The sequence below is a fragment of the Cygnus olor genome, chromosome 14 (genome assembly GCF_009769625.2).
Source record: "Cygnus olor isolate bCygOlo1 chromosome 14, bCygOlo1.pri.v2, whole genome shotgun sequence".
NCBI lineage: Eukaryota > Metazoa > Chordata > Aves > Anseriformes > Anatidae > Cygnus > Cygnus olor.
The window spans coordinates 547,684-561,469 of record NC_049182.1 but is presented as its reverse complement, the minus strand read 5'-3'; the positions used below and the strand labels follow the sequence as shown (position 1 = coordinate 561,469).

Here is a 13,786-nt window from a genome sequence, read left to right as displayed (position 1 = left end):
TCACTTCCAGTCCTCACTGGGAAAATCTTATCAGAGTAATGACGATCGTTGTTCATTTACTCTTTCTCATCTGCTTGATGAGCCCCACCCAGAAATGGGGTGTCTGCATGTAATGAATATCCTTTACTTTTACTTGAAAAAGCCTATAAGTTCAGATCCTATACTTTCAGTATCTTCACAGCTTTATCAAAGATGAAAATCAGACCAAAATATTTCCTAGACAAGGTGATGGGATGAAGCAGGGAATAAGATGTCTCTACTTAAGCTATTCATCCCACTTAACCAAAGAACACAAGCAATTTGAGCAGTAGCATATACTCTGTAGCTACCCTAAGAACCATTAAGAGGACTGCAGAACAAAAGAGAGGTTTCTTCAGAGACACTGTTATTGTGAAAAAAGACAAAATGGATGATTTAGAAGAAGTTGTGTGCCTTCTAAGACATACATTATCCACCATCATCTTCTGAATAAGTTTCTTGACATCTTGAACTTTTTGTCCTTTGTATCCATCTACCAACATTACCTGTAAAAGACGAGTCAAGAGAGTTAATTGTTTTTAAATTAAAAAGAAATAGGTGCAGTAGGTCTTTGGATCTAAGAAAGAAATAGCGATTACTGGATTTTTGACGTGCACAAATAGGAATCAAGCTTTCAGGTTGTTTGTTGGTTTATTTTTTGTTTGGTTGGTTGGTTTTATTTAATAGACAATCTTCTTTACCTAAAACAAAGTTGTATACAGGTTGGCATGCGTATAGGCAACCCCACATAGCTAGTAAGAACAGCAAATTCTTTCCAGCTTAGAAGAAAACGGCTGAGGATTACATCAGAGTAACCCACTACACGAGTAGAGACAAAAAAATATATATGTATTGCCATCTTTTCCTATCGGTTTCCAAATCAATACTTTAACAAAATGGATTAATTCTTTAATGCGACCACTTGCTAAGAAACCAAATTATGAGCCTCAGTTTGTATTCACGCATTTCTCTATTCTCTTTCTTCGTTTCTACACAACTCCTCCAATTGTAGAATGCAACTGCAGAAGAATTCTTAATGAAAAATGGACTCTTGAAAAAAAAAAACTCCCTCTTTCCTGCTGTTTTTTTTATTTTATTTACCTTGCCCCTTTCTCCCAATCAAACTAAGCCAAATCTTTTATTACTTACTCCTTCATAAAATCCTTTCAGGTATACTCTCTCCTTGGCCTCAGCAAGTTTCTCTCTGTCGTTCTGGCTCTGGATTTTGAGCTCATCACAGACTGATGGAGCACAAAGGTTGCCATATCCTGGGATTTCAATGATGGGCACCTGAGAATTAACAAAACGGCATCACATATTGACTTCAAGTTATCTCAATGTAATATCTACACAAGGATTTGTCTTGTGAAGTATATCAAATCTACAAGAAGTGATGCACTGAACAAGAGACAATATTTTGCTTGATTTGCAGGCCCTAGGCTAACATGAGTTTGAACCAGAGATCAGGAAGGGAAATAAGAGGCAGTTATTACTTATAAAGTGTTTGTGCTGCATGATATAGTAGCACGTTGTACTACTGTGTGTGTAGATTTGCAGCATCTATTAGTAATCAAGTTACGTAGGCATTTACAAAGTATCAGTGCAATTCCACTGATCAGCTCAAGAATTCTTGGTAGTCCCTGCTGGGACTTCTGATCTGCTCTCCCACAAAAAATAACCCAGTTTTATCTCCTCACATCATGCCAGCACCAAGTTATACCAGCACTGAAGCTAGCCTGTGGAAGCAAGGGTAATACAGAATGTTGGGATGGCTTTACCCATCACCTGTTTTCCAATGAAAACTGATTCAGCCATGAGTCTGTATTAATAGGAAGGGACTTCAGCCCTTTGCACAGAACAGATGCAGCCTTGCTTGAAGGCAAGATAATTATTTTAAGTTTTAACCAATCAATAGGTTATCGATGTAAAGATGCACTTTCTCCAAAACAGTAATTTTCACAAAAATTGGTACTTTTATTTAACTCTGGTATAGCACAGAATAATAAATCTTGACTGCAAACCCTAACAGACCTTTTACAACTATATATATTTATATATTACAACTATATATTACAACTGTTTTGTTGTAATATACAATTTGTTATTACAACTATAACAAAACTGAAAGTTTAATGTTTTCATATCTCTTTCATCTGAAAAGTAGAAGTTCAGGAGAAATCAGACAAATTCTGAGAGAGGCAGGCAGTTCTGGCACGTTTCTCATCAGTGAATGCAAAGCCATGTGTACTGCTGATGCACACAGTTGGGTGTACTCACCGGTTCAAACGGCAGGACCATTTCATCTTTAATGCCATACTTCACTCTCAAAGCCTTTGAAATTCAGAAAAAACACAACATGAATAGAAGTAAACTCTTCTATCTTCGAACGTTTTTAGTGCCTTTCATGGACATAGTATTTTACTATAAAGCAAACAAAAATGCTTCTCTGCATGCTCACCATTTCTCGCACATGACTTTAATCCCTGTCTCATTTTCCCGTGATTTTCTATCAGAACGAATACATTTCTAAGATGGAAAAAGCCACACTAGAGCCGAGTAGAATGAAACTTCAACAGCCAGTGGACAGCTGTTTAGACACTGATGCCTTTCTGAAACTGTAATAGCAACAGCTACTCTACGTAGCTGAAATTCATTTGAAATTTTGAATTCATACAGAGTTCTCATCTCTGGAAGTTATTTTCACAACAGGAATTTATTTCCATTTCACTGACACTCTTCTCTGCATGTTAAGGTACAGAAGTGACATCATTCTCATTCAAAAACCCTCCTTGAAGACTGAGAATAAAAACTTTGCTGACCTCAGCTGGTTTTATTTTATTGTTTAACTACTTTGATTTGAAGTCAGAGACGGCAGAACTACAACCAAAGGGACTTTCATTTTACCCACTGGATAACCACTTTTGTCACTCCACACCCTGGAAAGGAAATAGAAAGACAAGTGATGCAGGTAAGAGACTGACCTGTTTTTTTTTCAAATCTCTCAGGGCTGCAATATCATCTGGAGAATCAGAAGGGACACTTGTTACCACTCCGGTTCCTTGACAAAGAAAAAGATAAAACAGATAAAAAGATTAGTCAACACACTGAACGTACAGTGTGCATCAAACAGGCTTAGGCAAGAAGCTGTTGCAACGTTACCTTTATCTTCCTTGATTGTGAGCATGGGAAGAGCATATATAACTTTGTAGGTGGTGAGAGGTGCAGAAAGTGCAGCGCCAAGAATCTCCTACGTGGGGCAAAAGAATATAATTACTATAAACAGCACTTTTTCAGTCTAGCCGAGTAAGCTCTTCTTGCTGATACTATTTTAAACTTGCATATGTGCAACATATGCATTCATGTGCATTGCATATGCATTCATATGCAAACATGTACATTCCTCACATATTATAAACAAATTAAATACGTGTATTGTTAGACAAGGAGGAAGTACCTAAGAAAAGCATCTGCGTACCATTTGAGATAATACATGGACTACTTACTAGTCAAAAAATCAAATAGCAGATAATATAGACAAAATAATTCAGAGCTAAGCAAAATTACTGAAATAGAAAGTCTAGAGCTGGAAAAAGATAAGCAGGAACACAGTTTGCATCCAAATATTTTGATCACATCAACATCAAGACACTACCGAGAGGTTAGACACTGCAACAGGCTTCCTAGAGAGGTGGACATGGACAGGCAAGAGGTGTCAGCCAAGAGGTATTTGGATAGTGCTTTTAATGATATGCTTTAACTTTGGGTCAGCGCCAAAGTAGTCTGACAGTTGGACTCACTGACCTCTGTAGGTCCCTTCCAACTGTATCTATTCTATATTGTGTTTTATAAGAATTAACTAACCACTTTCAAAGGCTAGATTAAACTAAAGGCAGTAAAAGCATATTGTCAAGATTTATGCACTGACAAGAGGTAGTCTAGGTGCTGCAGTTGTCTTCTCCCTCTCTAATTTGCTTGGATTCGTATCATCTCTACTAACACTAATGAAGAATCAAAACGTGTACTTTCTACTTCATGCAAAGCAGGATCAAGAAGGATGGAAAAAAAGTTTAGTGAACAAAGATCAAATGATATAAACAGCATGAAGGTACTCTGAATTAGGATGAACAAATGCCAGTAATCACGCTTTTACTACCCTTTAATTTCTGTTCTCCGTAAAAATCAAAAACTAACATTCAACTACAAAACTAACAAAGCTGTATTCACAAAAATGGAAGCTTCAAGACCAGTCTTTTTCACATAATACCTTACAGCTGTTACTTTATAGCTATTACTTTTCTTCTTTTTCCATTCCTAGCACAGAAGAGTCATCACTCTTTCCAGCACGCACAAAAATGCTACTTAAATCATTCATTTATCAGTAATGCTAAGGCAACAGTAATGCATTTGTCGATGAGATAGTATATCTGGTTAATCTCCCAAATGTAGTACTAGCTGCCAAAGAAGCTCTTTTGCATTTTTTAATTTTTTTTTTCAAGTTACTTAACACTCAGATTTTTTTGTAGTTCCTCTATTTTCTTTATAAGCAGAATTCTACAACCACCTTTTAAAGTATAAGCTTCACAGGAGTAGATAAACCTGGCCCACAAGCTGCAAGATGCTTACTTCTCCCATCAGTTCCTTGACAACAGGTACGACTCCATTATCTTTTGTAAAGCCCTGGTAGGACATGTTCCTGGCAGCTCTTTGCGTACAGATAAAAATATCCCCATTCACAGTTTCAAAGCCGATGTACTTCATATCTGGGCGAACCCAGCAGTTAGTCTGTCCAAACATGGTCTCTGGTCTGAGCGTAGCAGCCACCAAGAAGATATTTTTTCCTCTTAGGCCACTGGGGGGGAAAAAAGTATTTTATAAGTCACCAAAATAAAAACATTCAGGGTAATACAAAACATGCTCTTAAGTTACTATGAACTGTAAGTAACATTTCCTAAGGGATGAAAGTGGCTCATTAAGCTTCTTTGCGGGGCTTTTAATTTAACTTCATTTTTGAACTTCCAATTTGTGTTCCACACAGACTAGTGAATACGGCAGCTCAAAACAGAGACCAAGTCTTTGCATGACAAATAACACTACAAAATTAAATTCTGCATTAGGTAAAACAGACTAATTTAATGGTTACTTCTGACCATAAGATGGAAGTTATTTGCCATTATGAATTCAAGACCTACCTTAACTTTGCTGGGTAAGGATCTAACACCTTCATTTTTATTAGAGTATATTCTTGAGGTCCAACACCCTACAGTTCACATAAACAATGCACCAATCAATATATGAAGTTGACTTAAGCAGTAAAGAAAATAAATTCTATTCTGCAGTAACCTAACACAAATGCTGTTGAAAGCACCAGTTGTTTCTTCAAAGAAAATCATATTTCTATTGATACAAATGGCTGCTTAATAAAATGCAGTCTGAAGAGAGGGGTTCTATTTTATTCCTCTGTCTGAAAATTTACTCATGACAGCAACTATCTCAGCAACATAACAAAAGCTTATTTGTTTTGTTTCAATAAATAGATAATGATATGCTGTAGTGATGTTGGTGGCACAAATTGCCAGACAATCACAGAAAATAGCTACAGTGGAAAATACTATCCATAGTTCAGGATAAGTATTCTCAAAAGTGGAGTTCATTCAATTTTCACATGTACTGACAACTGAGAACAGACAGTTCAGTATGTACAAAATACATTTGACCAAGATACATTTTTTCCATTCAGTATTTAAGAACCATAAGCAACACATAAAAATGTCAACTAAAAATATTACCTCTCCTGTTTGCCTGTCATGATCCATGCAAGGCTGTCCATCTTTTGGAGAATAAATTGTGTATCTAAAAAAAAGGTATATGTTCATTTAGTAGTAAATACAATAATCTGTAGATGAAGAGAAGGAAAAAAGCTCCTTATCAAAGGGAGATTCCCTAAACGGTATTTTCAAATTTTGCCTGTTTCCACTGCCGCCAGCAAGTTTTTGCCAGAGCTTTCAGTATTGACCTTACTTTGCTTTGAGTCGGCATCTGTTGTCAAACTAAAACACAGGCACACTATTTCACAAACGCAGCTAGCACAATAAACACACTATGTTACAACGTCTATAGGGCTTTTGAAATAAAAGGATTTTAGTTTAATTTGAGTCATAGGCAAGTTCTAGAGACATTTCACAGGGCTCCAAGTTTTGTAAAGCTGAGTTTATCCAAACTCACAAACTCATGGCAGGCTTACCGTTTCCCAAACTTAATCTTATTTCTTTCTCTTAAGGTAAGGAATTGCCATCGCACAAAGGAATCATAATAAGGGTTAACATCCGTGGTAATGAAAGAACGCCTCCAATCCACCTGGAAATGTGTAAGAGTTTCTAGTAAGTAAATAAAGAAATTCAAGGAAATTTGAATTACAGTAAAACCCTAACTTTAAAACTAAAAAAGACACTTTTCTCCAAAAACATATTGCAAGTACATACCCTACTAAGGGAGCAATGTGCATGCGCTTGGTCTTTCAGAGCTGACACATTAAAGACAAAAGAAGCATATCCACAAACGTAGTAACAAGTCAAGTATGGCTGCTTGCATAATTGAATTTTAGATTCCATACAGTTACCTTCAATCCCATGCTTTTCAGGTCCTGGACAGCAAGGGGAGGGAAGTAATCCAGCCAATGCTCGGCTTCAGAAAAACCGATTACTTCTTCATCAGATAGACCCAAAGACTTCATAATTCCCCACTGGTATTTGGAAGACCCAGTCTTGGCAGCAGCCTTACTCTAACAGGACAATTGTGATTAGAAAAAAACTGCACGTTCTCACATTGACAATACCTTCATATGCTCCAGTGCATTTTTCCCTCCACTTATGTTGTGGTTTCTATTTCCAGATATAGAAGTTAATATGAATATTCTAGTTGCCTTTCACAGTGAAGACAACTACAGTTTGATCTACAGTATTTCATTTCCTAGCTCATGTTCAACTACACACAATTTAGTACCCTTCCCCCCTTTTCAACTGATATGTGCTTAGATTTATCACAATACATCTGCAGAAAATGTGTGCCATGAGAAACTGGCAAGAAATGACCGGTTAATTGATGTGCTGGTCAAACAAATGTGTATTTTTACCATGAAAAGGTGGAGCAGTCCTATACTAAATCCTTGTAATAAAAGTCTTTTCTGCTGGTACTTTGCTCATACTTCTTTTTCCAGCTATTGTCCTTCAACTATCTTATGTCTCTACCCAACTGGAACTATCTGCAAGAGCAATCAATATCCTACCTACTGTTGATGCAGAACAGGCAGAATCCTCAATCTAATACTTATACTGCAACAATCTCTTTGGAATAAATAATACACATTAGAACACCTCTAAAGTTTTCCTGGACTTGATTCTTTCCTTGCCTTGTGATACTCCCAAAATCATATATCTCTTAAAAATGGGATAAGTCACAATATTTTGAACGATTTTCCTTAGGGTATTTAAAATAGAGTACTCAGATTAGCACATCTAAGCCCTACTGCTAAGAAAGCAGGGTTATTTCATAGTTTGTGAATGCTCTGTGCAGCAAAACATTCAGAGTATTATATTACTCTGGATGATCTCATTTCTCTTAGGAGGCTATCAAACAGTGCACCAGCTTATAATTAAGTTTTCATGTATTAAAATGGCATCTCTGGAACCATGCAGGAAGTGCATTTTTTTCAAGTCAACCTTAAAAGGACCAAGTTATCTTGAAAAAACAATCAATATATTTTTATCACAGGCTTCTCTGAGGTACGTGTAGGAGGAAGAATGAACTATGATGCATACTTTGAAGCTTTGTGAGCACAGCTACCAACCCTGAGTCCTTGTTTAATCAACTTTACCTTTTTCCCTTTTGCTTTGTCTTTGATGATAAACTCTTCTTCTTTTTTAACAGAATTTTCTTCTTCCTCTTCCTCCTCATCAGGAAATTCAGGAGGGCAGCCATATAATTCCATTTCTCTTTTTAGCTTATCTGCACAAGCCTAAATAGAGTTATTGGTAGACTATCAGCACTTTTCCACACCTATGATTGAAGCAACTGACAAGGATCAGTTTCTACTGATAACACTGTGTTCTACTACAACACTTAAACTTTTTCTGGACATTGCATGACCTTCTGGGAGACCTTGCAACTTAAAGAAAGCCTGCCAGGGCAGGATGATGCTTACAGTGAGGATTTCCTTCAAATGAAATAAAACTACTTGGACTTAATTTTGAAGCATTTTATCTTCTAGAATGTCATATTGCATAGTTCAAGCACAAAACACATCTTTACTACAAATTCAGGTTCCAAATCACACTGTCTTAATAATTTTTTGAATAAATTACCGTAATGTTCCAGACAGACAGTAGTTAATGTTCCAAGTAACTTTACGCATAGAAAGCGTCAGAAAAAGCCCTCAGTAACTCTTACCTTGATAGGCATCCCAGTGCAGTGTAGACCAAATGGGAACAAACAATTCTTTCCCTTTAGCCGCTGATACCCAGTTGCAAACTATAAAACGTGGAAAAATGAAACACATGAAACAAGAACGGTAGAGGGCTAAATCAACACCCTTCCCAAAACGTAAACGTAATTCCTTTTCCACCTGAAGCTACAAAGAAACAAAGGCAGCCAACAGCATCTAAGAAGCTAATTGTAGGAAAAGGTAAAAACGCATTTTGTTACCAGCTCTGCCACTGACTGGCTGCCTAAGTACAAAGTCTTCCTAATTTTCAGGGGGCTGTTTTTGACTAGTGAATAATGCAAAGAAGAAATGAATTTTGTGGAATCCTATCCATTAGGATCTAAAACCTGTTAACACACAGGTAATAGAGCACAGTAGTCACAAACAAAAAAGACAATATGGTTCTTTGTGAAGTTTGTGCTAATTAGCAGCTAAACAAAGAATAGGAAGCAGCACCTCCTAAAAATATCTGCAAGTGTGAAGGAAGAACCAGAGGAAACACCTGTATTCTAGTTTCCCAGAATAAATTAAAAAAAAAAAAGTGAAATGTAGTCTTTCTTTTCAGCCACCAATATTGCTTCCAGAAATACAAAAAAAGGGAAGTTTGAATACATCATTATTGAATCTATGAAGTAATTAGCAAGGCATTCTGTTAGCTTGACATTTAACTATAAAATTAGCACATAACTACAAAAGTGCCATTAGCTCCTTTAAAAGGAGCCTTTAAAGGTATTAGCAATGGAAAATTTTACCTCACATTTGGATAAAGAAAATGTGTGTCCCAGGTGAAGTCGTCCATTCATGTAGGGATAAGGAAAAGTAACAAAGTACTTTCCTTTGCTGAAAAGAAATTCAAAGAATTGAAGCATACAAACATAGAACCGTACTTTGAAAGTGAGCACCAGGAGAAGCACAAATAATACCGTTAACATCATGGTATGTTCTGATATTATCAGCTCACAGTCACATTAAAATACTTTTTTTTCTTGCAAGATCATGAGTCTTTGATTGTAAACCACTGCTACGCTAACAAGTTTTATCACGTTTAAAAAAAAAAAAATCAGACCGACATCACAAAGAAACTTTGAAAAGATGTGTCTTCCAAAGTTAGGAAGTTCTAATCCTGATTCTCTAAACAAACTACTGCAAAGGCTTATGGAAATAATTTAATCTCCCACTGTCTGAGTTCAGCTTTACTAGTGGTACACTGTAAATAATCACTTAATATTCAACAATAGTATTACTGCACAGCATTTTGTATACATATTATCATAATCTGACCTCTGAAAACATCTAAAATAATTTCTAGATATCTAGGACGTTCGAAATTTCTGCCTCCACCTTCGCAGAACTGCCTCTACTCCATGGCTTGCCTTTACCCTTCGGACACTACTGCTGATAATATCAGTGTGCATAAATAAAAGCTAAGTCATTTATTTACTTGCAAAATATTATAGCTTAAGAAGCTGCCACCTGTTATAACACTTCAGTTATTATCTTGGTTTAGTTTGACTTTCCCATGTAAGAAATAACCAACCTCATGCTGCCAAGGTCACTGCTTTTTCACTCAGACCTTACCCAAGCCACTAAAGCTGTTTCACAAGCAAGGCTCTCTATACTGCAAGGAGCATCGATCCTCTTGATTTGAGAGGAATTCTGCTCTCAAGCATGCTCAGCATTTCCACAGCTTCTGGCTTAAACAAGATTCTCAGGGTTACTCTGAGATAGAAGAGAAGCCAGGAGTTAAGCAGCCCTTCCCCATCCCACCGCATGCTCCCTCCGCCAGTCAGATACTCCTCCTGGTGGCGGCACCGCTCCGTTCGCTCCTCAGCTGGTCACAAACGTAATTCACCATTTCTTACAGCTCTTACAGTCATGAGCAAGCTGTGACCGAGGTAACCAAGAAGCTGCCCCTCTCTGCTTGAGCAGTACTGCACCTGCCACAAGGGAACTCACACAAAATCAAAATTTGGTAGCTGCTCAGGCTCTAGAGCAGACAGTATCTGTCTTGGGGAAAGAGTGAAGAGACCAGACCAGTGCTACACGTACCTGGTATTTTAGAGGGAGCAATTTCAGAAAGCTAAGAGCAATAATGAAACCAAACAAGTGGGAAGAAATTTAAACAACAAAAGAAGCACCTTCTATAATAAGCAGATAGCAGCTCAGGAATATTCTACCACAAGACCAGATGGCCATTACCAAAGTAAAGTATTAGGTTAACTGAAACCAGCGCAGATTAAAAGCAGAATGCTCTATTAAAAAAAATCACCTAACAAGTAAGAAAAATGCAATAAAATTCACAGCCGTTCAAATGAATTAGAAGTGACAAACACCAACAAGGAATGGAAAAATGCCTAGATAACTCAGTACAGATGCACACACAAAGATAACATCAACAAAAGGAATTTTATTTTAACAAAATAAAAGAACGTAAGTAATCCTATCAAGGGCATTACGAAATGGAAACAGCAAAAAACAAGACGTGGTTGAGGCACAGCACCTCTAGAAACACAATGAAGTTACATTAGCAGAGAAAGCTTTAAGCAAGGAAGCAGAAATGCAACGAAACGCAGTGATTGGAACTGAGGTCAGGTAACTGAAATGAAACAAAAACATCACTAGCTATTAAAACATCCAAAGAAGATCTGTGGTGGAACACCATTCCCTTTAAGTAAAGGACGTTTTCTTTCCTAGGGAATCCCCTTAAGCTTAAGCAGAAATTATAGCGAAGAATTTATTAAGCCTGAGTTTTGGAAAAGATCAACCACATTATAAGTCATCTCTCCTGGCTCATTTTCTCTGAATAACTGTGATATTTAATAATGATGCGGATGTTTTTGCTATCACTTCCTATGACTGAAAATTGCACGAATGGCACCAAATCTCTCACAGCAGTTCTATCACAATACCAAGGAGCTTTAAGAGCTCAGCTTAACAAAAAGCATCACAAGTAAAGCTTTTTCCTGCACAGGATGAAGTCCCACTGTGACTACGCAGGGAACGACTGCAGAACCGTACATGGCGGCAGCATCTCTCTCTCTCTTCTAGGGTAGCTTTAAGTAGTATCAGCTATTTTATGAAAACAGAAGTTTATGACAAAGCCCTGAAGTAAATACACAATGTTTTAACTAGAGTGTAACAAAATCAAGTTAGCAAAGCAGCTTTTCTTGATTTATAGGGTGGTCATATGTAATCACAGTGAACGCTGAAATTTCGTGTTTGCTCAATATTGTAAAACTGACCTACCACATTCATTTCAGTCAGAAACTAAGTATTAATTACAACCCTACATTTCAGACTGCGTTTCTCTTAAGCCAAAAAAGATTTCTACAATGCTAACAAGTGTACCCACACAACCACTTTTAGTATGCCTCATAGATTTAGGATTCAACTTGTCTGACCCACTTAGGGGCAGATGTGTCATTCACTACTTACGCAGTCCTGAGACTAACACTGCTGAAGCTGCAGCTCGCAACAAGAGCAGTCCAAACTGAAGTTCTGTGACTAACAAACAAGTCACACAACTGCAATACAGTTCATATACTAAAACAGATTGCAGCACCTCATCTGAGTAATGGTAATGATCACACACCTGGCCTTTGTCTGTTTATACACAAAGCAGAACAGGTTAGCCTATACCAGGAGCCGAGGTGTATGTTGAAGAATTTTCTATTCTCAGTGAAGCAGAGCGAGTACACGCCTCCTGAGTTACCCCACCGCAGATAAAGGAGAGATCCTTTCTGACTGGGGGGTGTCAAGTCCTCCTACTCCTTTATCATATTGAAAAAGGCTCCTACACATCAGAAAGTAGACATCTCAAAAAGGAACCTTGTTTTTAAAATCCCAGATGGCACTGAAACTACCAAGGAATGAGAGGACTACTGGAACGTGGCCAGCACGTGTTCACCACCGCTTCATGCCATCAGATATGGAAATGCTAACTTAATGCGTGAGGACCTTTAGATGATGGAAGAACACTATTACTTCAAAAGAGGCCACTTTTCCCCTCCCTGGATATTGATGGAAAAAAAGTTCCCTGGAAAAAAAGCTTCAGATAAGTAACGATAAAACCAGTAAATAGCGTAACGATACCTCTTTTGGTTCTGCGCGTCCAGCGCATTCGCCTCAAAGACTCGTTCATCGTCCCACTTCTGCTGAATCTCTTTTTCGATTTTCTTCAGGAAATCAACTTTTGCTGTCCCCTTACGTTCCTGTGAAACAAAGAAGAACACAACTCTGGGTGAACAGGTTTCCGAGCGCAGAAACGCAACGTGCTGCAGGCCGCTCCCAAAGCCCTTCCGCTGCCGGGTGCCGTGGCCCCAGAGCGCGCTCGTGAGCACCTCCCCGGCCTCCGTAACACCGCGGCGTCACCTCACAACGGAGCATCACCAACATCACCAATGCCATCGCCAGCACCACCACCAGCACCCCCCACATCGCCCCCCGTATCACCACCAACACCCCAAACGGCCTGCGCCCATCCGCATCCTTCGGCCCTCTGGAACGCCTCGGACCCGCGCGGGACCGGCTGACAAACTCCTTCCCAGGCGGGGGCTTCCCAGGCAGTGCCGGCCCGCGCGCAGCGCCCCACCGAGGGCCCGTTACCCCACCAGCGCCGCGCAGCCCAGGGACGCCCGAGCCCCGCGGCCAGGGCCGCGCTTCCCCGCCGAGCACGGAACCGCGGAGCTGCTTCGGCCCCAGCGGCTGCCGAGGGGCGGGGCGGGGCGGGGCGGGCGCTCCTTCCCCGGCGCCCTCTCCCCGCGGGGCGCTAACGCCGCCGGCCCCCCCCCCCCGCGGCAGGGCGCCCGCAGCGTTACCGCAGCGCCGCGGGCAGCCCGCCCCCGGCAGGGCTCGCGCGGACCGCGGGGCTCGGGGCGGCCCCGCCGCGGCCCGGGCCCGGGCCCCGGGAGCGGCCCCGCGCAGCCCCCGGGCGCCGCGGCCGGGCCGGGCCGGGCCGGGCCGGGCAGAGCCCGCTGGCAGCGCCGGCCCCGCGCCGGCCCCACTCACCGCCATGCTGCCGGGAGGAGGGAGCAGGGGCCGGGGGGCAGCGCCGCGCCCCGTGACGCGCCGGGGCCGTACCAAGGCGGCGGGGCCGGGGGGTGGGGGCGGCCTCCCCGCCCCGCCCCGTCCGTCCCGCGGCGGGGCGCTGCGCCTTTAAGAGCACCCCCAAAGATGTCGCCGCGGGGCTCGGGCGCTCGCGCGACCCGGCGCGGTGACCTTCGGGTCGCGCTCCCGGCGGCCGCCATTGGCCCGCCGCGCGGCGGCGCCGCCGCCCGATTGGCTCGCGGCCGC

At 40.8% G+C, this 13,786-nt stretch overlaps 1 protein-coding gene across 1 annotated transcript in view; it reads right to left on the bottom strand.

The window, feature by feature from the left end:
* LARS1 (leucyl-tRNA synthetase 1) overlaps positions 1–13,604 on the bottom strand; it is a 30,184-nt gene extending 16,580 nt beyond the window's left edge. The window contains 15 exon segments of the mRNA XM_040573359.1: positions 447–524; positions 1,168–1,308; positions 2,296–2,349; positions 3,000–3,076; positions 3,178–3,265; positions 4,642–4,867; positions 5,208–5,275; positions 5,805–5,868; positions 6,260–6,372; positions 6,635–6,796; positions 7,889–8,029; positions 8,461–8,541; positions 9,247–9,334; positions 12,587–12,705; positions 13,502–13,604. Of these exon segments, the coding sequence (XP_040429293.1) occupies positions 447–524; positions 1,168–1,308; positions 2,296–2,349; positions 3,000–3,076; positions 3,178–3,265; positions 4,642–4,867; positions 5,208–5,275; positions 5,805–5,868; positions 6,260–6,372; positions 6,635–6,796; positions 7,889–8,029; positions 8,461–8,541; positions 9,247–9,334; positions 12,587–12,705; positions 13,502–13,507 (1,506 nt within the window). The 5' untranslated portion in view covers positions 13,508–13,604.
* Positions 13,605–13,786: the final 182 nt, after the last annotated feature.